Source organism: Xenopus tropicalis, chromosome 8 (assembly GCF_000004195.4).
Source record: "Xenopus tropicalis strain Nigerian chromosome 8, UCB_Xtro_10.0, whole genome shotgun sequence".
NCBI lineage: Eukaryota > Metazoa > Chordata > Amphibia > Anura > Pipidae > Xenopus > Xenopus tropicalis.
The window spans coordinates 3,618,716-3,641,939 of NC_030684.2; the positions used below are offsets into that span (position 1 = coordinate 3,618,716).

At 46.8% G+C, this 23,224-nt stretch overlaps 3 protein-coding genes across 6 annotated transcripts; all 3 read right to left on the reverse strand.

The window, feature by feature from the left end:
* Nucleotides 1–1,242: 1,242 nt before the first annotated feature.
* On the reverse strand, nucleotides 1,243–6,449 carry MGC108470. 2 transcript variants are annotated; one of them, XM_012969802.3, is made up of 9 exons: nucleotides 6,343–6,449; nucleotides 6,091–6,204; nucleotides 5,952–6,005; nucleotides 5,807–5,842; nucleotides 5,577–5,612; nucleotides 2,490–2,617; nucleotides 2,269–2,398; nucleotides 1,871–2,005; nucleotides 1,243–1,687 (listed from the first exon to the last, which is right to left on the reverse strand). In XM_012969802.3, exons 1-9 carry the CDS (start codon nucleotides 6,413–6,415, stop codon nucleotides 1,437–1,439), a joined length of 957 nt encoding a protein of 318 aa, XP_012825256.1. In that variant the 5' UTR covers nucleotides 6,416–6,449; the 3' UTR covers nucleotides 1,243–1,436. The 2 variants fall into 2 exon arrangements, with proteins under 2 accessions (XP_012825256.1, XP_031746656.1); XM_031890796.1 differs by lacking the exon at nucleotides 5,807–5,842.
* A 1,018-nt stretch (nucleotides 6,450–7,467) lies between these two features.
* LOC101733339 (ficolin-1-A) lies at nucleotides 7,468–14,581 on the reverse strand. 3 transcript variants are annotated; one of them, XM_018089634.2, is made up of 8 exons: nucleotides 14,489–14,581; nucleotides 12,071–12,141; nucleotides 10,892–11,005; nucleotides 10,258–10,293; nucleotides 8,898–9,025; nucleotides 8,666–8,795; nucleotides 8,279–8,413; nucleotides 7,468–8,000 (listed from the first exon to the last, which is right to left on the reverse strand). In XM_018089634.2, exons 2-8 carry the CDS (start codon nucleotides 12,093–12,095, stop codon nucleotides 7,753–7,755), a joined length of 816 nt encoding a protein of 271 aa, XP_017945123.1. In that variant the 5' UTR covers nucleotides 12,096–12,141; nucleotides 14,489–14,581; the 3' UTR covers nucleotides 7,468–7,752. The 3 variants fall into 3 exon arrangements, with proteins under 3 accessions (XP_017945123.1, XP_031746660.1, XP_017945122.1); XM_031890800.1 differs by lacking the exon at nucleotides 14,489–14,581 and having other exon boundaries at nucleotides 12,071–12,811; XM_018089633.2 differs by lacking the exons at nucleotides 12,071–12,141; nucleotides 14,489–14,581 and adding an exon at nucleotides 11,162–12,039.
* Nucleotides 14,582–17,379: 2,798 nt separating this feature from the next.
* On the reverse strand, nucleotides 17,380–22,108 carry MGC107908 (protein). Its single transcript, NM_001015738.1, has 9 exons — nucleotides 22,025–22,108; nucleotides 21,755–21,868; nucleotides 21,593–21,646; nucleotides 21,232–21,267; nucleotides 21,076–21,111; nucleotides 19,123–19,250; nucleotides 18,900–19,029; nucleotides 18,499–18,633; nucleotides 17,380–17,854 (listed from the first exon to the last, which is right to left on the reverse strand). Exons 1-9 carry the CDS (start codon nucleotides 22,095–22,097, stop codon nucleotides 17,601–17,603), a joined length of 960 nt encoding a protein of 319 aa, NP_001015738.1. The 5' UTR covers nucleotides 22,098–22,108; the 3' UTR covers nucleotides 17,380–17,600.
* Between the last annotated feature and the right edge of the window lie 1,116 nt (nucleotides 22,109–23,224).

Sequence of the window (23,224 nt, forward strand, 5' to 3'; positions counted from 1 at the left end):
GATTTTCTGACCTTGGCAGGTATCCTATGCAATGGAAAGGATGGTGGCCACCTAGAGGAGTAACTTCTGCACCCAGCCAATCATGGTTCTTTTTAATGGGCACAAACCATTGCTGGAGGGTAACACTCTACCCACAGGCCAGTGCAGTTGGTTGGGCGCATTGGATACATTGTGAATGGAATGGAATTTTCTGACCTGGGCAGGTATCCTATGCAATGGAAAGGATGGTGGCCACCTAGAGGAGTAACTTCTGCACCCAGCCAATCATGGTTCTTTTTGATGGGCACAAACCATTGCTGGAGGGTAAAACTCTACCCACAGGCCAGTGCAGTTGGTTGGGCTCATTGGATACATTGTGAATGGAGTGGAATTTTCTGACCTTGGCAGGTATCCTATGCAATGGAAAGGATGGTGGCCACCTAGAGGAGTAACTTCTGCACCCAGCCAGTCATGGTTCTTTTTGATGGGCACAAACCATTGCTGGAGGGTAACACTCTACCCACAGGCCAGTGCAGCTGGTTGGGCGTATTGGATACATTGTGAATGGAATGGAATTTTCTGACCTTGGCAGGAATCCTATGCAATGGAAAGGATGGTGGCCACCTAGAGGAGTAACTTCTGCACCCAGCCAATCATGGTTCTTTTTGATGGGCACAAACCATTGCTGGGGGGTAACACTCTACCCACAGGCCAGTGCAGTTGGTTGGGCGCATTGGATACATTATGAATGGAATGGAATTTTCTGACCTGGGCAGGTATCCTATGCAATGGAAAGGATGGTGGCCACCTAGAGGAGTAACTTCTGCACCCAGCCAATCATGGTTCTTTTTGATGGGCACAAACCATTGCTGGAGGGTAACACTCTACCCACAGGCCAGTGCAGTTTGTTGGGCGCATTGGATACATTGTGAATGGAATGGAATTTTCTGACCTTGGCAGGTATCCTATGCAATGGAAAGGATGGTGGCCACCTAGAGGAGTAATTTCTACACCCAGCCCATCATGGTTCTTTTTGATAAGCACAAACCATTGCTGGGGGGGCATCTGTATTTTGTAAGGAGATCAAAGCTCTACCTCAGGTCTCTGTTCTCCTTCCAACATTTATCCTGGTTACTGCCACTATTTTTACTGCTCGAGATGTTGACTTGATGGGTTTAAAGAAGTAATTACCTCTACACTAAACTCTCCGGCTTCAGTTTTTGGAAAGAACTAGGGGTAAAGGACAACTTACGGGCATTGCTCTGCGATTTGGAAAAGGTTAATTTTATTGGAAAATACAAAGACAAACAGGCAGCAAGAGGGGAGTGTATTATGCTACAAAAACAGATATTGATTTGGTGACTGCCCCTTTATCAGGTTCTCTAGAAGGTCCAGCAGGTCATACTGGGCCAGTACCGCCCAATGGCTGCTGTATGTTATCAAGTCCCTTTCCCACTTTAAGGCTGGGGGCGAAACTTCATTTCCGACCCTTTGTAGGAGTAGTTGTACCCCTTTCCTGCGCTCCAATTAACCCCGTCGGCGTAGCTGGTGTGATCTCCGCGCAGGTAGAGTCCGTTCAGGTTGGACCCATGGCAATTTGTGTACCACCAGGCTCCTTTAAACATTTGGGCGCAGTTGCCGTCATGAATATCGTTGTCTCTGTCTTTAGTGCTGAAGGCGTAGCCATTGTGCCCGGATAGGGAGTCCCCTGTGTAAGAGAGGAGTAGTTATTCCATTTAAAAGAGATCCTTATGACTCTACCACTCCACCAAGGGGAAAATGCTCTATTTCCCATCATCTGCCTCATCATTTACACTCTTGGACTCAAAGTGAGACAACAGCAGTTGCCCCAGTTGACCCACAGTCTTCACAGATAAGAGATTATTTGTACCTGCGTCTCCTCCCGTGAAACCCCCCAGACTCAGGGTGTAGTTCTGGGCCTCCCCATCGATACGGAAGTTGCTGTATGCGGCGTAAGTGCGCTGCTCACTGAAATCTGTCAGGTCCACCCGGAGCTGGAAATTCCCTGATTAAGGAAAAAATAATTTTTGATCATTGAGAAATGTAGAGGAAAGTACAGAGGCAGAGACCCTCATCCTGAGGAGCAACAGGGTTGGGGGGAGCAGCTCCCTCTAGGAATTAGGGGCCAATAACTGCAGGGATCACTATTTGTTGCAGCCCAAGTCCAACTCATACAGAGCGGATTCTAAGGACAAACTTAGATTGGGAATTGAACAGGGAAAGGGCTTTAAACCTCAAGGTCCAAATAGAAGGAAATAGAGGTCTCACCTGTTGCTGTGAGGAGATGGAGATTATCGTTCCCCAACCAGAATTCACTCTCTTTGTGCCCGAACCCTCTCTTGTATGAATTCCAGTCTCGATAAAAATCCACCGAGCCGTCTGCTCGTCTCTGAAACACCTGGGGGGGGGAATAGAGATTCCAATATCCATTAGTTATTAAGGTTGTGTTGTACGTCCCCATTAAAGACCAACACCCCCCCCCAACTTACTATCCATCCTCCTCCATCGGTTTCCATATCACAGAGCACAGAGAGAGGGAGCCCATAGGGGGTGTAAATAGTGTACCAACCGCTGATTGTACCTCCCTGATCCAACCATTCCTTACAGTTCTGTGCAGCTGGGGGAAATAATATTGGTTATCCCACTGCTACTATATCCACCATCTCTCCCTACTATACCTGCTATCCCACAGCCCCAGTCCCTTCCCAGAGGCTATTATCCCCCCACTGTTACTATAGGCACCATCTCTCCCTACTATACCTGCTATCCCACAGCCCCAGTCCCTTCCCAGAGGCTATTATCCCCCCACTGTTACTATAGGCACCATCTCTCCCTACTATACCTGCTATCCCACAGCCCCAGTCCCTTCCCAGAGGCTATTATCCCCCCACTGCTACTATATCCACCATCTCTCCCTACTATACCTGCTATCCCACAGCCCCAGTCCCTTCCCAGAGGCTATTATCCCCCCACTGCTACTATAGGCACCATCTCTCCCTACTATACCTGCTATCCCACAGCCCCAGTCCCTTCCCAGAGGCTATTATCCCCCCACTGTTACTATAGGCACCATCTCTCCCTACTATACCTGCTATCCCACAGCCCCAGTCCCTTCCCAGAGGCTATTATCCCCCACTGCTACTATAGGCACCATCTCTCCCTACTATACCTGCTATCCCACAGCCCCAGTCCCTTCCCAGAGGCTATTATCCCCCCACTGCTACTATAGGCACCATCTCTCCCTACTATACCTACTATCCCACAGCCCCAGTCCCTTCCCAGAGGCTATTATCCCCCCACTGCTACTATAGGCACCATCTCTCCCTACTATACCTGCTATCCCACAGCCCCAGTCCCTTCCCAGAGGCTATTATCCCCCCACTGCTACTATAGGCACCATCTCTCCCTACTATACCTGCTATCCCACAGCCCCAGTCCCTTCCCAGAGGCTATTATCCCCCCACTGCTACTATAGGCACCATCTCTCCCTACTATACCTGCTATCCCACAGCCCCAGTCCCTTCCCAGAGGCTATTATCCCCCCACTGCTACTATAGGCACCATCTCTCCCTACTATACCTGCTATCCCACAGCCCCAGTCCCTTCCCAGAGGCTATTATCCCCCCACTGTTACTATAGGCACCATCTCTCCCTACTATACCTGCTATCCCACAGCCCCAGTCCCTTCCCAGAGGCTATTATCCCCCCACTGCTACTATAGGCACCATCTCTCCCTACTATACCTGCTATCCCACAGCCCCAGTCCCTTCCCAGAGGCTATTATCCCCCCACTGCTACTATAGGCACCATCTCTCCCTACTATACCTGCTATCCCACAGCCCCAGTCCCTTCCCAGAGGCTATTATCCCACTGCTACTATAGGCACCATCTCTCCCTACTATACCTGCTATCCCACAGCCCCAGTCCCTTCCCAGAGGCTATTATCCCACTGCTACTATAGGCACCATCTCTCCCTACTATACCTGCTATCCCACAGCCCCAGTCCCTTCCCAGAGGCTATTATCCCCCCACTGTTACTATAGGCACCATCTCTCCCTACTATACCTGCTATCCCACAGCCCCAGTCCCTTCCCAGAGGCTATTATCCCCCCACTGTTACTATAGGCACCATCTCTCCCTACTATACCTGCTATCCCACAGCCCCAGTCCCTTCCCAGAGGCTATTATCCCCCCACTGCTACTATAGGCACCATCTCTCCCTACTATACCTGCTATCCCACAGCCCCAGTCCCTTCCCAGAGGCTATTATCCCCCCACTGCTACTATAGGCACCATCTCTCCCTACTATACCTGCTATCCCACAGCCCCAGTCCCTTCCCAGAGGCTATTATCCCCCCACTGCTACTATAGGCACCATCTCTCCCTACTATACCTGCTATCCCACAGCCCCAGTCCCTTCCCAGAGGCTATTATCCCCCACTGCTACTATAGGCACCATCTCTCCCTACTATACCTGCTATCCCACAGCCCCAGTCCCTTCCCAGAGGCTATTATCCCACTGCTACTATAGGCACCATCTCTCCCTACTATACCTGCTATCCCACAGCCCCAGTCCCTTCCCAGAGGCTATTATCCCCCCACTGTTACTATAGGCACCATCTCTCCCTACTATACCTGCTATCCCACAGCCCCAGTCCCTTCCCAGAGGCTATTATCCCCCCACTGCTACTATAGGCACCATCTCTCCCTACTATACCTGCTATCCCACAGCCCCAGTCCCTTCCCAGAGGCTATTATCCCCCCACTGCTACTATAGGCACCATCTCTCCCTACTATACCTGCTATCCCACAGCCCCAGTCCCTTCCCAGAGGCTATTATCCCACTGCTACTATAGGCACCATCTCTCCCTACTATACCTGCTATCCCACAGCCCCAGTCCCTTCCCAGAGGCTATTATCCCACTGCTACTATAGGCACCATCTCTCCCTACTATACCTGCTATCCCACAGCCCCAGTCCCTTCCCAGAGGCTATTATCCCCCCACTGTTACTATAGGCACCATCTCTCCCTACTATACCTGCTATCCCACAGCCCCAGTCCCTTCCCAGAGGCTATTATCCCCCCACTGTTACTATAGGCACCATCTCTCCCTACTATACCTGCTATCCCACAGCCCCAGTCCCTTCCCAGAGGCTATTATCCCCCCACTGCTACTATAGGCACCACCTCTCCCTACTATACCTGCTATCCCACAGCCCCAGTCCCTTCCCAGAGGCTATTATCCCCCACTGCTACTATAGGCACCATCTCTCCCTACTATACCTGCTATCCCACAGCCCCAGTCCCTTCCCAGAGGCTATTATCCCCCCACTGCTACTATAGGCACCATCTCTCCCTACTATACCTGCTATCCCACAGCCCCAGTCCCTTCCCAGAGGCTATTATCCCCCCACTGCTACTATAGGCACCATCTCTCCCTACTATACCTGCTATCCCACAGCCCCAGTCCCTTCCCAGAGGCTATTATCCCACTACTGACAATGCTTGGAGACCAGATTAATACTGTCAATAATTAGCACTATTTAAAGTTGAAAATCAGCCAATGAGTACTTACTCCCTGGAGCTGGCACACCTGGATCTCCTTTATCACCTAAACCGGGAATTAGACATCTGTTAAAAGTACAGTTCCCCTCCATGAATGATATTTATTGTGATGGGAAATACAACACTTTTATGACAGAATGTATTCTCAGTATCAATATAGAAATCTCAGTGGTTTATTCTGCTCTGGAACCCTATAGATCTGAACATTATGGTATCTACCAATTAAAATCCTGCAGATACCTTTCTGCCCTCTTTGCCCAGGGTTCCCTTGTTCTCCTGAGGAAGAGCAAATGGAAAGTTAGTAGGTAAGTGCCCATTTCAAAAGCACAAATACTTAGTTTATTTTGTTACCTACATTATGGAGTTTGTTGAGTTGTGTATTTACCTTTTAACCCAGTGGGTCCCATCTTCCCAGGAACCCCAGGTGCTCCTCTATCCCCTGAAAATGCATCATGGGAGAATGTTACCAGTTTGATTTTGGGTGAGTAATAGATATTTCGCTACTAGAGAAAAATATCACTTACCTTTAGCTCCTACAGGTCCAGTGGGCCCTTGTAGTCCTGGAATTCCAGGGGTCCCAGGACATCCTCGCAGAATGGTCAGCTTGTCTGAAGCCCCTACTCCAATCACTTTAACATCTGAGGGGAGCAAGGGGTAATACGTTGGGGAAAATATAAGTCATGGGGTATTACCTGGGACCCTTCCTTTATTCTTTAGTGACCTTAAATGCAAACAAATAGTAGTCCATTGGATGGAAGTTGGATGGAATCACTTACCTGGGCAGGTCTCCTCTGCAGAGGAAAGGATGGAGGCCACCAACAGGAGAAAGCTCTGCACCCACCCACTCATGGTTTTTCTCACAGTGCAAATACTCAGGTTGGGGGGCACCTCCACCTTTTATAAGCAGTGGGATAGAATTCCCTCTGGTCTTTGTCCCTCCTTTAAACCACCATGACAACGGGTTTACGTGGATTATCAGCTGTGAGGCAACCTGCATTACTCAACCGGAACCAGCCTGGTTACTGCCAGTTCCCACATCCGCTGCGGTTTCTGCTCAAGCTGTTGACTTGGTGGTTTCAAAGGAGTGTTTAACTCTTCAAACTCTTCAAAGCCGAGATGTGTCTGGATAAGACCTAAAATAATTATATGTTCAATCAATACAGTTGCCTTTGACACATTGGCCAACTGCTGGTGGACCATTAATGGTATGGGCGATCATTGAAATGTATTAGGTCTTGAGGGTCATTTAATGGTCAAAAAATATGACTAAGACATAGTTACATAGTTAAGTCCTATCATGTTCAATATGCAGTGTCCACCTATTCTCTGCTCCTGGTCAAGAGTTAAATAGCCTCCATCCTTTACTTCATCCTACCATGCAGCCCATTCATATTGAACCAATGACATGCATTATACTGCCAGGCCCCTGAGTATATGGCTGTCAGTACCGTGAGAGCCATTGACTGTGGAGGAGAACGCCCTTTGGTCTCCATTTTGTCTCCCAACACTCATTGCTCACTGGAACCAACCATATTTTATTAGCAGTGGAGGAGAACGCCCTTTGGTCTCCATTTTGTCTCCCAACACTCATCGCTCACTGGAACCAACCATATTTTATTAGCAGTGGAGGAGAACGCCCTTTGGTCTCCATTTTGGCTCCCAACACTCATTGCTCACTGGAACCAACCATATTTTATTAGCAGTGGAGGAGAACGCCCTTTGGTCTCCATTTTGTCTCCCAACACTCATCGCTCACTGGAACCAACCTGGTTGCAGTTTCTGCTCAAAACGATGAGTTGTTGGTTTTATAGCAGTGATTGTCCTCTACAGCCCAAACCAACCTGGAGCTTATGTTTGCCGACAGAACTAGAATAGGGTAAATAAGTATTAATGGGCAATGGTGTGTTTGATTTGTGATTTATTATATTGGGAAATAAACGGAGAAAGCAGTTAAAAAAAAGAGGTGGGGAGGACAATCTAGTCATCTGGCCAACCCCCTCCTATATGAAGTTATCATAAGTAAAACTCTTTTGGCGAGTGGAAGAGTGCAGTGAGTAAATGAAAAACATAATGATGTGCAGCATGAATAAAGCAGGAGACCCCCTCAACAGATTTATTTTCCAATACCTCCCCAGAAGCAGGTGCAATAATATTGGGCCAGTCCCGCCCAGTGGCTGCTGCCTGTCCTAGTCTTGAGGCTGGGGTCGAATCTTCATTTCCGACACCTTGTAGGAGTAATAGTAACCCTTGCCTGCGCTCCAGTTAACTCCATTGGCATAGCTGGTGTGATCTCCACGCAGATAGAGTCCGTTCAGGTTGGAATAATGGCAGGCTTCATACCACCAGCCTCCTTTGAACCTCTGGGCACAGCTGCCTTTGTTGTCTCTGTCTTTAGTGCTGAAGGCAAAGTTCTTGTGCCCAGATAGGGAGTCACCTACACGAGACAGGAGTAGTTTAATACCATTGAATGGAATATGGTCATCAGCTAAAGCCTACCTAGCATGCAGCTCAGGCCTCCTTCTCTCAGTCCATGACACAAGGGCAGGAAGCTAAGGGAATTTCATGAAATAAGGGTTCTTCCCCTCATCTGTCCATCCCTGAGACTGCAACAATGATTATGACCAATGAATCCAGTGAGGTCACTGGATCATTTCTACTCTTGGACTCACATGAGATGGTACAAACTACATGCATTTAGGGGGATATTTGTACCTGCGTCTCCTCCCGTGAAACCCCCCAGACTCAGGGTGTAGTTCTGGGCCTCCCCGGCGATACGGAAGTTGCTGTATGCGGCGTAAGTGCGCTGCTCACTGAAATCCGTCAGGTCCACCCGGAGCTGGAAATTCCCTGAATGATACCAAATCAAAAAATAATTTTTGTTCATTGAGAATTGTAAAAGGGGGAAAGAACAGAGGCAGAGGTCCTCATCCTGAAGATCAAAAGGGTTTGGATGAGACGCTAACACTAGGAATTAGGATCCAATAATTGCAGGGATAACTATTTGGGACAACCCAAGTCCAATACAGAGAAGACATACTTAGATTGGGGATTGAACAGGAAATAGTCTTTGAAAGTCCAGGTTCAACTAGAAGGTCTCACCTGTTGCTGTGAGGAGATGGAGATTATCGTTCCCCAACCAAAATTCACTCTCTTTGCGCCCGAACCCTCTCTTGTATGAATTCCAGTCTCGATAAAAATCCACCGAGCCGTCTGCTCGTCTCTGAAACACCTGGGGAGGGGGGGGGGAGAATAATAGAGATTCCAATATCCATTAGTTATTAAGGTTGTGTTGTACGTCCTCATTAAAGACCAACACAGTTTCTCAACTTACTATCCATCCTCCTCCATCGGTTTCCATATCACAGAGCACAGAGAGAGGGAGCCCATAGGGGGTGTAAATAGTGTACCAACCGCTGATTGTACCTCCCTGATCCAACCATTCCTTACAGTTCTGTGCAGCTGGGGAAAATAATATTGGTTATCCCACTGCTACTATATCCACCATCTCTCCCTACTATACCTGCTATCCCACAGCCCCAGTCCCTTCCCAGAGACTATTATCCCCCCACTGCTACTATATCCACCATCTCTCCCTACTATACCTGCTATCCCACAGCCCCAGTCCCTTCCCAGAGACTATTATCCCCCCACTGCTACTATAGGCACCATCTCTCCCTACTATACCTGCTATCCCACAGCCCCAGTCCCTTCCCAGAGGCTATTATCCCACTGCTACTATATCCACCATCTCTCCCTACTATACCTGCTATCCCACAGCCCCAGTCCCTTCCCAGAGACTATTATCCCCCCACTGCTACTATAGGCACCATCTCTCCCTACTATACCTGCTATCCCACAGCCCCAGTCCCTTCCCAGAGGCTATTATCCCCCCCACTGCTACTATAGGCACCATCTCTCTCTACTATACCTGCTATCCCACAGCCCCAGTCCCTTCCCAGAGGCTATTATCCCCCCACTGCTACTATAGGCACCATCTCTCCCTACTATACCTGCTATCCCACAGCCCCAGTCCCTTCCCAGAGGCTATTATCCCCCCACTGCTACTATAGGCACCATCTCTCCCTACTATACCTGCTATCCCACAGCCCCAGTCCCTTCCCAGAGGCTATTATCCCCCCACTGCTACTATAGGCACCATCTCTCCCTACTATACCTGCTATCCCACAGCCCCAGTCCCTTCCCAGAGGCTATTATCCCCCCACTGATACTATAGGCACCATCTCTCCCTACTATACCTGCTATCCCTCAGCCCCAGTCCCTTCCCAGAGGCTATTATCCCCCCACTGCTACTATAGGCACCATCTCTCCCTACTATACCTGCTATCCCACAGCCCCAGTCCCTTCCCAGAGGCTATTATCCCACTGCTACTATAGGCACCATCTCTCCCTACTATACCTGCTATCCCACAGCCCCAGTCCCTTCCCAGAGGCTATTATCCCCCCCACTGCTACTATAGGCACCATCTCTCCCTACTATACCTGCTATCCCACAGCCCCAGTCCCTTCCCAGAGGCTATTATCCCACTGCTACTATAGGCACCATCTCTCCCTACTATACCTGCTATCCCACAGCCCCAGTCCCTTCCCAGAGGCTATTATCCCCCCCACTGCTACTATAGGCACCATCTCTCCCTAGTGTATCTGCCAAAAAGAATTCAGTAAGTACTTACTCCCTGGAGCTGGCACACCTGGATCTCCTTTGTCACCTACAGAAGGGATTACAGTTAATTAGACATTCAATTCTTCATGTCCATTGTTGACCCTTGTATTGCATAGCATCATACAAAGCACAGTATACATTGTTATGAGAAATTCAACCCTATTATGAGCAATATGTATTGTTCATAGATAAGTACATATCATGTTGAAAACTTCATCTTATATTCATTGTATCTACTTATTTGTATTGGTGCAGGTAGTGAAGCCCAACCAAACACCATTTTGCCCACATCTCCTTGTTCTCCTGTTTATTGTTCTTCTATAGTCATCTTCCTTAGCCAATGGCTACAACCTCACAAGGCAACCAGTTCCAAAAACCTACTTAGATTACTTCTATAGAGACAACTTACTATTGTCTCTGGCCATGGAGATATCTATGATCCAGTAATACATTGTTTCTACAGGATATCTTAGAGGTTATGCATGTTTTATGTTACATTATGGAGTTTGCTGAGTTGTGTATTTACCTTAGTGGGGCTCATCATCCCAGGAATCCCAGGTGCTCCTGTATCCCCCGAAAAAGTTTTGCTGAAGAAATAGATATTTCTCTAGTAAAATCTGGACTAATAGAAGAATATCACTTACCTTTAGCTCCTGCAGGACCAGCAGGCCCTTGTGGTCCCTGTATACCAGGGGTCCCAGGACATCCTCGCAGAATGTTCAGCTTGTCTGAAGCCCCCACTCCAATCACTTTCACGTCTAGGGGAAAATCATAGGGTTATAAGGTTAGCAAATATAAGTGATAGGGTATATCTAAGACCCATGCTTTATTCTTAAGTGCCACTTGACACAGTTGAATGCAAACAGATTGTGATTTTAGTTGGAGTTGATGCTCCGAGGGAGGGAATCACGTACCTGGGCAGGTCTCCTCTGCAGAGGAAAGGATGGTGGCCACCAAGAGGAGAAAGCTCTGCACCCAACCACTCATGGTTCTTCTTGCAGTGCAAATACTCAGGTTGGGGGGCACCTCTACCTTTTATAATCAGTGGGATAGAACTCTCTCTGGTCTCTGTCCCTCCTTCTAATCATCATGACAATGGGATTGGGCAGATTTACAGCTGTGAGGAACCTGCATTTCTCAACCGGAACCTGCCTGGTTACTGCCAATTCCCACATCCGCTGCGGTTTCTGCTCAAGTTGTTGACTTGGTGGTTTTACAGAAGCGATTAACTCTTCCTATCAAAGCAGTGGGGATGTGTCTGGATAAAGCCTAAGATAATTACACGAACAATGAATTCAATTCCTTTGACACCTTTGCCAGCTGTTTAACTGGTGGTGGATCCATAATGGCACAGGCAGTCAATGTGAGAGTCATTAGGTCTTTAATTAGGTCTTGACCATTTATTGGTCAAGAAATATGAGAGAATTTTGTAGAACCAAGTGGTCCCTGTGGTCCAAACCATGATATTCTTACATTACAATTATACCTGAATACATTGTGCTGTAAAAGTTGAGTTGGTTTTAAAGACAAATACCAGGATTTGAAAATTGCTGAATGTTTATGGCAAGTTCTGTAGTACAGTGGGTAAAGAGTTGCATGTCCTTCATCCATCAAAGAACTGGAGGCTATTCTTTAGAAGGACCGGTGTTCCAAAAACCGTCCCAGCTCCTTGTGTGCTTCATGGTAACCTTGGGTGATTCCAAAGTCTTGTGCACCTTGTATGGTTGAACTTCTGAGTTCCCATGTTCGCTAATGCCATTGCCAGTTTGACCCATCTTTTAGCCCACAAGACAAGTACGACACATTAAACATGTTAAGTTTACCTTCTGTGCACAAGGGGCACTCCATGTCTATAGGAAACCTGAATCTGTAACCTCTTCCATATTGTCAGCACCTGTGGGGAATCAAACCTTGGACTGTGATTGCATGAACCTACTGAGCCAGAGGAGGCTCTTTGGGCAGGACTTGGTCGGTTGCCCTGATGTGCATCCAGCATTTCTACCTGCTTCCCTCTTGTCTCCACCCATCTTGTTAATCACGTGTTGTTAGTCTACCAATTAGGAACCTTTATAAACCTGCTCCTTGCAACTCAGGATAACTAGCCTGTTTCATGGTTCCCATGTTTTCTGCCTGGTTCCTTGCTCCTGTTCTCCAGTCCCTACCTGGTACCCGTCTTCTCTGGATCCCCTGGTTTGACCTCTGGGCTGTTTTCTTGACCTAGTTTGTCTGCTGCCAGCCTTGGAGTTAAGCCTGTCTTTTGGACTCATCTTCAGCCTGCCCTGAGCTTTGCCCCGGACTTTTGCCTCAACATATTTATTTCATTCTGTTTGCTATTTCTGTTCATCATACTATGGCCTCCAGTCATTATCCAGCCATAAAAGGACATATTCTGGGTCGCTCAGCACACCGGCTTGTACCTACTAGTCACTCACGAGTGGTCAGACCTGACACATATCCTCCATTCCCACCTGGAATCCATAAAAGCCCATAAGATATCAAATTGGAGCTGAGGTTTAACATTTTACGAACCCCTCGGTGCTAGGGGCATGGTATGCATTGTATGTGGCATGGTATCTTCTTATCCTGCACCTAGGAAAGGATGGTGGCCACAAAGGGAAGAAATTCCTGCACCTCTGGTTCCTTCTACAAGACACAAACAGACTGGATAACTCCTGTATTTTATAGGCAGTAGGGGAGAATTCCCTCTGGTCTCCATTCTACGTTTCTGGTTAAAAACGTATAATCACTGGGGTGGGGGGGGGGGGTGCCAAAATGTTAGAGTTGCTTGTTAGAGTCCTGATACCTCAGATGCCAGTACTCCTGCCCACTAAGAACTTTACCAGCCTGGGGTTTTTCTGTAGAAGCTCCTGGTCACCATCTTCTTCTGTGTCTTCCGTCTTATCTTCATTCTGGTCCAGCCAAATGAGCTTCTACAGAAATACCCCATGCCAGTGCAGTTTACTGTGCTATGAGGAGCACCAGCCTGGGTTATCAGGTAAGTAAAAACTGATAAAAAAAGGGGCAGACCATAAATTCAGCACTGATCCCACTCCGAAAAAGTTCATTATTATGATAAAGTACAACTTCTCTTTTGTAGACCGCAGAAGCCTTTAGGCAGAAGAGCTTTCACTTCCCTGTGAAAATATTGAGTGCACTTGTGTCCAAAAAAGCACAATTGAGTTTATTTTTTATCTACAGATATTGTTTTGCACACAGATATTTTTTGGCAATTGCCCCTAGAAGAGGTTCCCTGGGAGACAGAAGAAACAGGGGCAGCTGGTTATTAAGTTCTGTTGGGTCAGACATCATCACCCACCTTTTTATTCCTATTCTATGGTTCCCCAAGATTAAATCAATCCTAACAGCATTTTTAAAGAAAAACTATAACCCCAGAATGATTACTTAACCAATGGTAGTTTATATCATATTAAGGAGCCTATTAAAGAATCTTGCCAAACTGATTTCCCAAGTCCTTTCACATGACTCTAACTGTCTTTAATATATTTGTGGTGTCACTACCCTCTGCCTCTCACTGTATAATGTGTTCTTTGAAGTCAGTGTGCCATTATTTGCATTTACATACTATATATTCTTTACTCTAAAAGCTAATTCATGCTAATGGCTTCTATCAGTTAAGGTAGATGAATCCTTCAGCAGAGGGGTTCAGGGTGCTGTTACCCTGTTACCTGCCCATCGTACTGCTGATTGGCTGCTGGGGGAAGAAAGAATGGGGTGATATCATTCCAACTTGCAGTGCAGCAGTAAAAAGGGACTAACGTTTATCAGGCACATGACTGAGGGCACTTGGAAAACTAAGAAAATGGCTGCATCAAGGCCAATTTAAAAATTAAAAAAAAAGTTGGTTTAGTCTTTTAAAAAAATGGGTTTCAATGGAAGATTCTGCTGGAGGAGTGAGTGATAATGATTGATGCATTTGGTAGAAAATGTGCTTTCCCTTGACAGAATCCTTCTAATATGAGTGCCAGAGCAAAAAGAGTGCATATTAGAAAAGTGCAATTACAGAGCTTTGGGGGAGTAGTGGGGGCTTTAACTGGGATACATAGAGGCAATAAAGATTACCTGAAGTACAAAGGGAGTGGTTTTATATCATGGACAGGCTATTGACATGTCTTGTATCCAATGATAGGTTGCATATATTTTCAAATTCTCTACATTGTTGAATCCAAAAAGATGGTGCTGTTAGTTGGGGCATTTAATTCTCTGTAAGTGGGATCACTTACCTGGGCAAGAATCATTAGCAGAGTGAAGTTGGTGGTCACCAAGAGCTCTGCACCCACCCAGGCATGGTTCTTCTTGCACTGCAAATACTCAGGTTGGGGGGCACCTCTACCTTTTATAATCAGTGGGATAGAACTCTCTCTGGTCTCTGTCCCTCCTTCTAATCATCATCACAATGGGATTGGGTAGATTTACAGCTGTGAAGCAACCTGCATTTCTCAACTGGAACCTGCCTGGTTGCTGCCAGTTGCCACATCTGCTGCGGTTTCTGCTCAAGTTGTTGACTTGGTGGTTTTACAGTAGCGATTAACTCTTCAAACTAAACCAGCCTGGATGTGTCTTGATAAATATGAAATAAGTATATGAAAAATATAAAGATAACTATACAGCTTCATATCTATACAATGTAGAGGGTGACAATTAGAGTTATAATGAATTTGCTGTAGGTTTAAGCTATAGGAGAGGTTTGGCCACCATTAAGTCAATGAGTTGTACTTCACACTTTTTCCTATATGTGGAAAAAGGATGCCTTCAACCCTGAATGTCTGTTGCCAACCGATAAACTACTGGTGGATCCATGATGATACTGGAAAGCCATTGTCGTGGGTGTCATTACGTTGTCATGGTCATTTAATGTTTGAAGAATATGAGAACCTATTCTAGAACCAGGTGCTCCTTGTGGGGCAACCACCATGATGTTCCTGAATTCCAAGATAATTATGCCCAAACACATGGCACTAAAGAAATTCTGTTGGCTTCCTGAATTCCAGGATCTAAATATCATTGAATCTGCATGGGTTTCATACATCACTGAATCTGTAAGTTTTCGAGGGAATAAAGTGTGACATACTGTCTGCCTGTAGACATAATTTTTGAGGGAAATTAGCTATGGTAGGCAGGGTAGAAGAGGACCAGGAGCATAGACACAGGGACATCAATTCTTCAGCCCTTTAAACAGGTGTGTGTCTCTTTAAAAGCTCCTTTCTAACGTTGCCCGCATCTTCCACCATATGTGACGTTCTGTCTGCCTGTTTATGTAATTTTTGGGGGAAATTAGCTACACAGGTTAATTTAGGGCAAATTCTTCCCAGCATAAAGCTCACAGTTCTCCAGGGTCTCCATGGTATCTCTCTTCCAGGGTAAGCAGCATCACTTTCCATATTATCACAGTCTCTTAAAGGCATTTTTTGGCCCACCAGCCCTTTTTAACAGGTGTATGTCTCTTTAAAAGCTCCTTTCTAACATTGCCCACATCCTCCACCATATGTGGCAAATTCTTCCCAACATCAAGCTCACAGGTCATCAGCAACTTCATTAAACTTATTGAAAAAACTTGTCCCTTCTTTGGGCTTTCACCTCTGGAACCTTTTCCTGGGCTTCTCATCATCTCCAATGACCTTCACACATTGACAGTGGCTTTTACACTCGTGAACGCTCGGGCTACTCACGCAGCCCTGCTGTCTTTCCCCTCCTGGGATACCAGCTTCTGGCACACTTCTCACTACCTACCGCTGGCCAACTGAAAACATTAAATGGAGTACAGAATAGAAGGTCTTTCCTACTCTCCCTCCATTCACTCCTGGGACTCATTCATTCAGCCACTAACAAGAAATTAGCAAACAAATCCAGGTATTTTTCCTGGTATTAATAGTAGACCACATTTAACACTGGTGGAAAATACACCCAACAGTAATCCTATTCATGGTATCTCTCACAAAAGGATTGAATTTACTTGACCACCCAAAGAACCAGAAGCATTTAATGTTAAAGAATGGCCTCATATTCCACCAAGTAGGGCTTGTATTAGAGTATTCCAAGAGGGCATGCCTTCTTATGATGGAATGTTGTTGGGGTAATTCACTACCTTATTGCTAATGAAATTGCTGTTTTGGGTCCATCTTTTAGCACCCGAGACAAGCACCCCATCATTTCAATACTTCAAAAGACTTGGAGCCGATTGTTATGACAACTGTGTGTGATATCTTTGGGCTAATGACCTTCTTCAGGTTGAATAAGTTGGAGTTCAGGAACAGTAGTAGTAGGAGCTAAAACAAGTGACTTGCAGTGCTGTAGAGATATAAGAGGACACTTCAGTTCGAGTGTCAAGACTTGACCCATTTCTGTGGCCCTCTGACAAGAGATTGGCTCTATGAAGAAGTGTGTTTGCTCCCCACAGTATGGAATAAGCTGCTGAGAACATCAACCTAATTTTAAAATCTCCAAACAATATCAGTGACCTTTAGTGTCTGTGTGACCTGTGTGGCCCTGGTGCTCCTGGGGTCCCAGAATATCCTTATAGAATGGTCAGCTTGTCTGAACACCCTACCCCAATGACTTTTTACTAAGACAAGAGCATAAAGTTATAAATTATAATAATTATAACTTCTTCACTTTAGTCCCCACTAACTAGTCATGGGCCTAAATCTGTAACCCTTTCTATATCCTTCATTGCCTTCTAGTACAAAGGAATCCAATGAAGCTCACAAGATATCAAGTTAGAACTTACAATGTAACATGTGGCCTACTGGCCAGTGGTGATGGTTGGGGCTTTGGATGCATTGTGAATGGGAATGGAACCTCCTGACTTGGGCAGGAGTCCTCAGCATTGGAAAGCATAGTGGCCACCAAGAGGATAAAGCTTTGCTCACTCCCAGGTTCTTTTGAAGGACACCAACCAGCCTGGGGAGCACCTATATCTTATAAATAGATATAAACTGCCTTTGGTGTGTATTCTAACTCCCTACACTCATGGTTCCTGCCACTGCTGTGTACGCTATAGATGTTGACTTGGTAGTTTTATATCAGTCATTGACTCTACGGCCCAAACCAGCAAGGGGCTTGAGTTTCTAGACAGAGCCAGACTGCGGTACAGAAATCTTAATGGCCAATGGTGCACCTGAAAGGTTCATTTTATTGGGGGAATCAAAAGTGAAAGCAGGAAGAAAAAGTTGGAAAACCCCAGACATTAAGCTACAAAAACTGCTTTGAAAATATATTTAGTTGGTGAATGCCCCTTGAAGAGGTTCTCTGGAAGAGAAAAGAAGCAGGAGGAGAAGTTCTGTTGGGTCAGTACCGCCCAGTGACTGTTGTCCATCATCAAGTCACCGCCCTTCCTTAAGGCTGGGGACGGAATTTCATTTCCGACACCTTGTAGGAGTAATGTATCCCTTTGCTTGCACCCCAATTAACCCCGTTGGCGTAGCTGGTGTGATTTCCACGCAGGTAGAGTCCATTCAGGTTGGACGAGTGGCACTTTGTGTACCACCAGGCACCTTTGTAGGTCTGGGCACAGCTGGCTGTGAGGTGAATGTCGTTGTCTCTATCTTTAGTGCTGAAGGGGTAGTTCTTGTGCCCCGATAGGGAGTCCCCTGCGTGAGACAGGATGGGTTATATTGATAGAATACGCCCATTATTACACTCCCTTCATTCTTATTCTGTAGCATTTCTACATTTTGTTTGTAGGTATGTAGGAGAATAATAGCATATCATATAACATAACTACCTGGGCATATAGAGCAGCTCAGCCTCCCTTTCTATTACTCTATGACCCCACCAAGAATACCCATCTAAAGACCTTTCCCTTCATACTTCTAACCCCTAAGACTTCAAACAAGAATTTGACCAATGACTATGACCTGAATACATGCGGTTACTCTTGGACTGAAATAGGTCTCAAACTCAATAATTCAACAGCACCGAGCTGCCTCATCCTCCGACTGCCTCCAGCCAAGTCTCCTCCGGTGATACCATTATTCCTTTTCATTATCATTGCCTCCTACTGGATATATATCTCTGGAACCCGATCTCACAAGGCCACTGTGGGGCTACCTGAAGCCTCACCCACCCCAGGCCCCAAACTGTACTTCCCCGGTAAATTCTCCCCTTTGGGGCTACATGGCCATCTTGGTAAAGGCATGCATGGACACAACTAGGGGAACCCTCTGACAGTTCCATTCTACAGCTCTGACTTATTTACCCAGATCCCTCACACATTCAGGGGGGAAATTTGTACCTGCGTCTCCTCCCGTGAAACCCCCCAGACTCAGGGTGTAGTTCTGGGCCTCCCCAGCGATACGGAAGTTGCTGTATGCGGCGTAAGTGCGCTGCTCACTGAAATCTGTCAGGTCCACCCGGAGCTGGAAATTCCCTAATTAAGGAAAAAAATCATTTTTGATCATTGAAATTGTAAAAGGGGAAAGTACAGAGGCAGAGACCCTCATCCTGAGGAGCAACAGGGTTGGGGGGAGCAGCTCCCTCTAGGAATTAGGGGCCAATAACTGCAGGGATCACTATTTGTTGCAGCCCAAGTCCAACTCATACAGAGCGGATTCTAAGGACAAACTTAGATTGGGGATTGAACAGGGAAAGGGCTTTAAACCTCAAGGTCCAAATAGAAGGAAATAGAGGTCTCACCTGTTGCTGTGAGGAGATGGAGATTATCGTTCCCCAACCAAAATTCACTCTCTTTGCGCCCGAACCCTCTCTTGTATGAATTCCAGTCTCGATAAAAATCCACCGAGCCGTCTGCTCGTCTCTGAAACACCTGGGGGGGGAATAATAGAGATTCCAATATCCATTAGTTATTAAGGTTGTGTTGTACGTCCCCATTAAAGACCAACACACCCCCCCAACTTACTATCCATCCTCCTCCATCGGTTTCCATATCACAGAGCACAGAGAGAGGGAGCCCATAGGGGGTGTAAATAGTGTACCAACCGCTGATTGTACCTCCCTGATCCAACCATTCCTTACAGTTCTGTGCAGCTGGGGAAAATAATATTGGTTATCCCACTGCTACTATATCCACCATCTCTCCCTACTATACCTGCTATCCCACAGCCCCAGTCCCTTCCCAGAGGCTATTATCCCCCCACTGCTACTATAGGCACCATCTCTCCCTACTATACCTGCTATCCCACAGCCCCAGTCCCTTCCCAGAGGCTATTATCCCCCCACTGCTACTATAGGCACCATCTCTCCCTACTATACCTGCTATCCCACAGCCCCAGTCCCTTCCCAGAGGCTATTATCCCCCCACTGCTACTATAGGCACCATCTCTCCCTACTATACCTGCTATCCCACAGCCCCAGTCCCTTCCCAGAGGCTATTATCCCCCACTGCTACTATAGGCACCATCTCTCCCTACTATACCTGCTATCCCACAGCCCCAGTCCCTTCCCAGAGGCTATTATCCCCCCACTGCTACTATAGGCACCATCTCTCCCTACTATACCTGCTATCCCACAGCCCCAGTCCCTTCCCAGAGGCTATTATCCCCCACTGCTACTATAGGCACCATCTCTCCCTACTATACCTGCTTCCCACAGCCCCAGTCCCTTCCCAGAGGCTATTATCCCCCCACTGCTACTATAGGCACCATCTCTCCCTACTATACCTGCTTCCCACAGCCCCAGTCCCTTCCCAGAGGCTATTATCCCCCACTGCTACTATAGGCACCATCTCTCCCTACTATACCTGCTATCCCACAGCCCCAGTCCCTTCCCAGAGGCTATTATCCCCCCCACTGCTACTATAGGCACCATCTCTCCCTACTATACCTGCTATCCCACAGCCCCAGTCCCTTCCCAGAGGCTATTATCCCCCCACTGCTACTATAGGCACCATCTCTCCCTACTATACCTGCTATCCCACAGCCCCAGTCCCTTCCCAGAGGCTATTATCCCCCCACTGCTACTATAGGCACCATCTCTCCCTACTATACCTGCTATCCCACAGCCCCAGTCCCTTCCCAGAGGCTATTATCCCCCACTGCTACTATAGGCACCATCTCTCCCTACTATACCTGCTATCCCACAGCCCCAGTCCCTTCCCAGAGGCTATTATCCCCCACTGCTACTATAGGCACCATCTCTCCCTACTATACCTGCTATCCCACAGCCCCAGTCCCTTCCCAGAGGCTATTATCCCCCCACTGCTACTATAGGCACCATCTCTCCCTACTATACCTGCTATCCCACAGCCCCAGTCCCTTCCCAGAGGCTATTATCCCACTGCTACTATAGGCACCATCTCTCCCTACTATACCTGCTATCCCACAGCCCCAGTCCCTTCCCAGAGGCTATTATCCCCCACTGCTACTATAGGCACCATCTCTCCCTACTATACCTGCTATCCCACAGCCCCAGTCCCTTCCCAGAGGCTATTATCCCCCCACTGCTACTATAGGCACCATCTCTCCCTACTATACCTGCTATCCCACAGCCCCAGTCCCTTCCCAGAGGCTATTATCCCCCCACTGCTACTATAGGCACCATCTCTCCCTACTATACCTGCTATCCCACAGCCCCAGTCCCTTCCCAGAGGCTATTATCCCCCCACTGCTACTATAGGCACCATCTCTCCCTACTATACCTGCTATCCCACAGCCCCAGTCCCTTCCCAGAGGCTATTATCCCCCCACTGCTACTATAGGCACCATCTCTCCCTACTATACCTGCTATCCCACAGCCATAGTCTATCACACCCACTGCTCCTAGAGGGTGCCGACTGAACCCCAAATACCTATGTTTGCCTTTCTATGTATTGGGCTAAAGATAAGCTTTAAATCAGTAACCAATGAGTACTTACTCCCTGGGACTGGCACACCAGGATCCCCTTGGTCACCTAAACAGGGGAGTAGAATACCATTCAGCCTCCTTACTTGCATGGCATCACACAAAGCACAGTTTCTCTCCATGAATGATATTTATTGTAATGGGAAATCCAACTAAATCCTGCACATACCTTTTTGGCCTGTTTGCCCCGGATTCCCCTGCTCTCCTGTGGAAGAGAACATAGAATGTTAGTAGGTAAGTGCCCATTTCTTCATTTGTTTTACTAACACCAGGCAGCCGCTACTAATTGAAATTGCAATAAATGCAACTAACTACACTACTTCTATAGAGTTAATTAATGGACCTTAAGTGAGGGGCTGCTACAGAGGGGGGATACTGTGGCTTTAACTGGGATACAAACAACCAATGAAGATCGAGTACGAGATGGAGTATGAGGGTAGGTTATACAATGTATATCATGGACTGGTTATTGACGTGTCTACTATCCAATGATAAATGACATTACGGAGTTTGTTGAGTTGTGTATTTACCTTTTAAGCCAGTGGGTCCCATAATCCCAGGAACCCCAGGTGCTCCTGTCTCCCCTGGAAATACATTATGGGGAAATGTTACCAGTTTCCCTTGTATGATTGTTAAGAGTAATAGATATGTCTGTAGTAGGTTCTGGAGAAGCAGAGAAGAATATCACTTACCTTTTGCTCCTGCAGGACCAGTGGGCCCTTGTGGTCCCTGTATTCCAGGGCTCCCAGGACATCCTCGCAGAATGCTCAGCTTGTCTGAAGCCCCTACTCCAATCACTTTGACATCTTAGGAAAGAGAATGGGTATATGTGACTTGTTTCTCACCTCATTAATGTTGATCTATGGATCTCCCTTCAGTTCCACCCAACACAGTGAACTCCAAAGAGCTGGTCTTGTTGGTTGGGGCATTGGATTCACTGAGAGTGAGACGGAATCACTTACCTGGGCAGGTCTCCTCTGCAGAGGAAAGGATGGCGGCCACCAAGAGGAGAAAGCTCTGCACCCACCCACTCATGGTTCTTCTTGCAGTGCAAATACCCATATTGAGGGTAACTCACCCTTTTATAAGCAGTGGCCTATGTTCCTCCTCCAAACTCTCATTACACTGGGATTGCCTGGATTTACTGCTGTGAAGTAACCTGCATTACCCAACCGGAACCTGCCTGGTTACTGCCAATTCCCACATCCGCTGCGGTTTCTGCTCAATTTGTTGACTTTGTGGTTTTACAAAAGGAATTAACTCTTCCTATCAAACCAGCCAGGGGCTTCCATGTCTGAATTAAACCTAAAAGAATCATAAAGGCCTTCAATATTTATGATTATTTACCTATAAAAGAGGTCTCCTGATCTTCAGTTGATATGTTAGGTGGAAAGAAAACCCAGCACGATGCAATTAGTTGTGTTCAAAAGAAGATCAACAGTTGGTGCCCCAGTTGCAGGGGTTTTGAGACCAATGAGACCATTTCAACAGAACCAGTTCCACCCTGTGGTGTGAACACTGTTCCTTTACAATGTTCTCAAAATTCCAAGATATTAATGCCCCGCTACAAGACTACTAGAAACTAGGATGGTGTCACATGCTTTCCATGACCTCTCCATTCACCAGATCTAACCATCACTCAACCTTTATGGGAAGTTCTGCTGTGTAAAGCTTTCCACCCCCTTCATCCCTAAAAGAACAGGAGGCCTTTCTCATTAAGGAAGGGTGAGATAACCCTTTACCCAAAAATATCTGACGCAAATGTTTTATTAAGGGAGTGACTTATAATTTAGGTCTAAGAACCTTCTTCAAGTCAAGGGAAGGGGATCTACAGGAAGAAGGGTTTTATAGTTTGTTACCTGCTTTACTCTTTATTTCTATATGTATTTAGAATGATAACATCAGAAACAAGTTGAGGATGAATACAACTGAAACATAGTTTGAGGGGCCAGTTGCACACGTATCTACAGACCCCAGATGTTCTGAACTTTAGTTTACATCCCCTGGGCTTCATTGGTACCTGGTATTCATTAGAGTTCACCTTTCTGACATCTCGTTTGGGATTAGTATGATAGAATGCAGGTGCATTGAGTTCTAACAGTACTGGGGGGACACTGGTTCCCAACACTCATGGTTCCTGCCACTGCTGTTTCCGCTATAGA

Excerpts from the sequence above, each read along its gene's own strand:
- MGC107908 (NM_001015738.1), bottom strand. The coding sequence starts at position 22,097 with ATGAGTGGGTGGGTGCAGAGCTTTCTCCTCTTGGTGGCCGCCATCCTT. Across the intron at positions 21,112-21,231 it reads GGGGCAAACAGGCCAAAAAG|GTGACCAAGGGGATCCTGGT; the intron begins GTATGTGCAGGA and ends TCCCCTGTTTAG. Across the intron at positions 18,634-18,899 it reads CCATCTCCTCACAGCAACAG|GGAATTTCCAGCTCCGGGTG; the intron begins GTGAGACCTCTA and ends TTCCTTAATTAG.
- LOC101733339 (XM_018089633.2), bottom strand. The coding sequence starts at position 11,234 with ATGAGTGGTTGGGTGCAGAGCTTTCTCCTCTTGGTGGCCACCATCCTT. Across the intron at positions 8,414-8,665 it reads CCATCTCCTCACAGCAACAG|GGAATTTCCAGCTCCGGGTG; the intron begins GTGAGACCTTCT and ends GGTATCATTCAG. Across the intron at positions 8,001-8,278 it reads TTTCACGGGAGGAGACGCAG|GTGACTCCCTATCTGGGCAC; the intron begins GTACAAATATCC and ends TGTCTCGTGTAG.
- MGC108470 (XM_012969802.3), bottom strand. The coding sequence starts at position 6,415 with ATGAGTGGGTGGGTGCAGAGCTTTCTCCTGTTGGTGGCCTCCATCCTT. Across the intron at positions 2,618-5,576 it reads AGGTGTGCCAGCTCCAGGGA|CTGCACAGAACTGTAAGGAA; the intron begins GTAAGTACTCAT and ends TATTTCCCCCAG. Across the intron at positions 1,688-1,870 it reads TTTCACGGGAGGAGACGCAG|GGGACTCCCTATCCGGGCAC; the intron begins GTACAAATAATC and ends TCTCTTACACAG.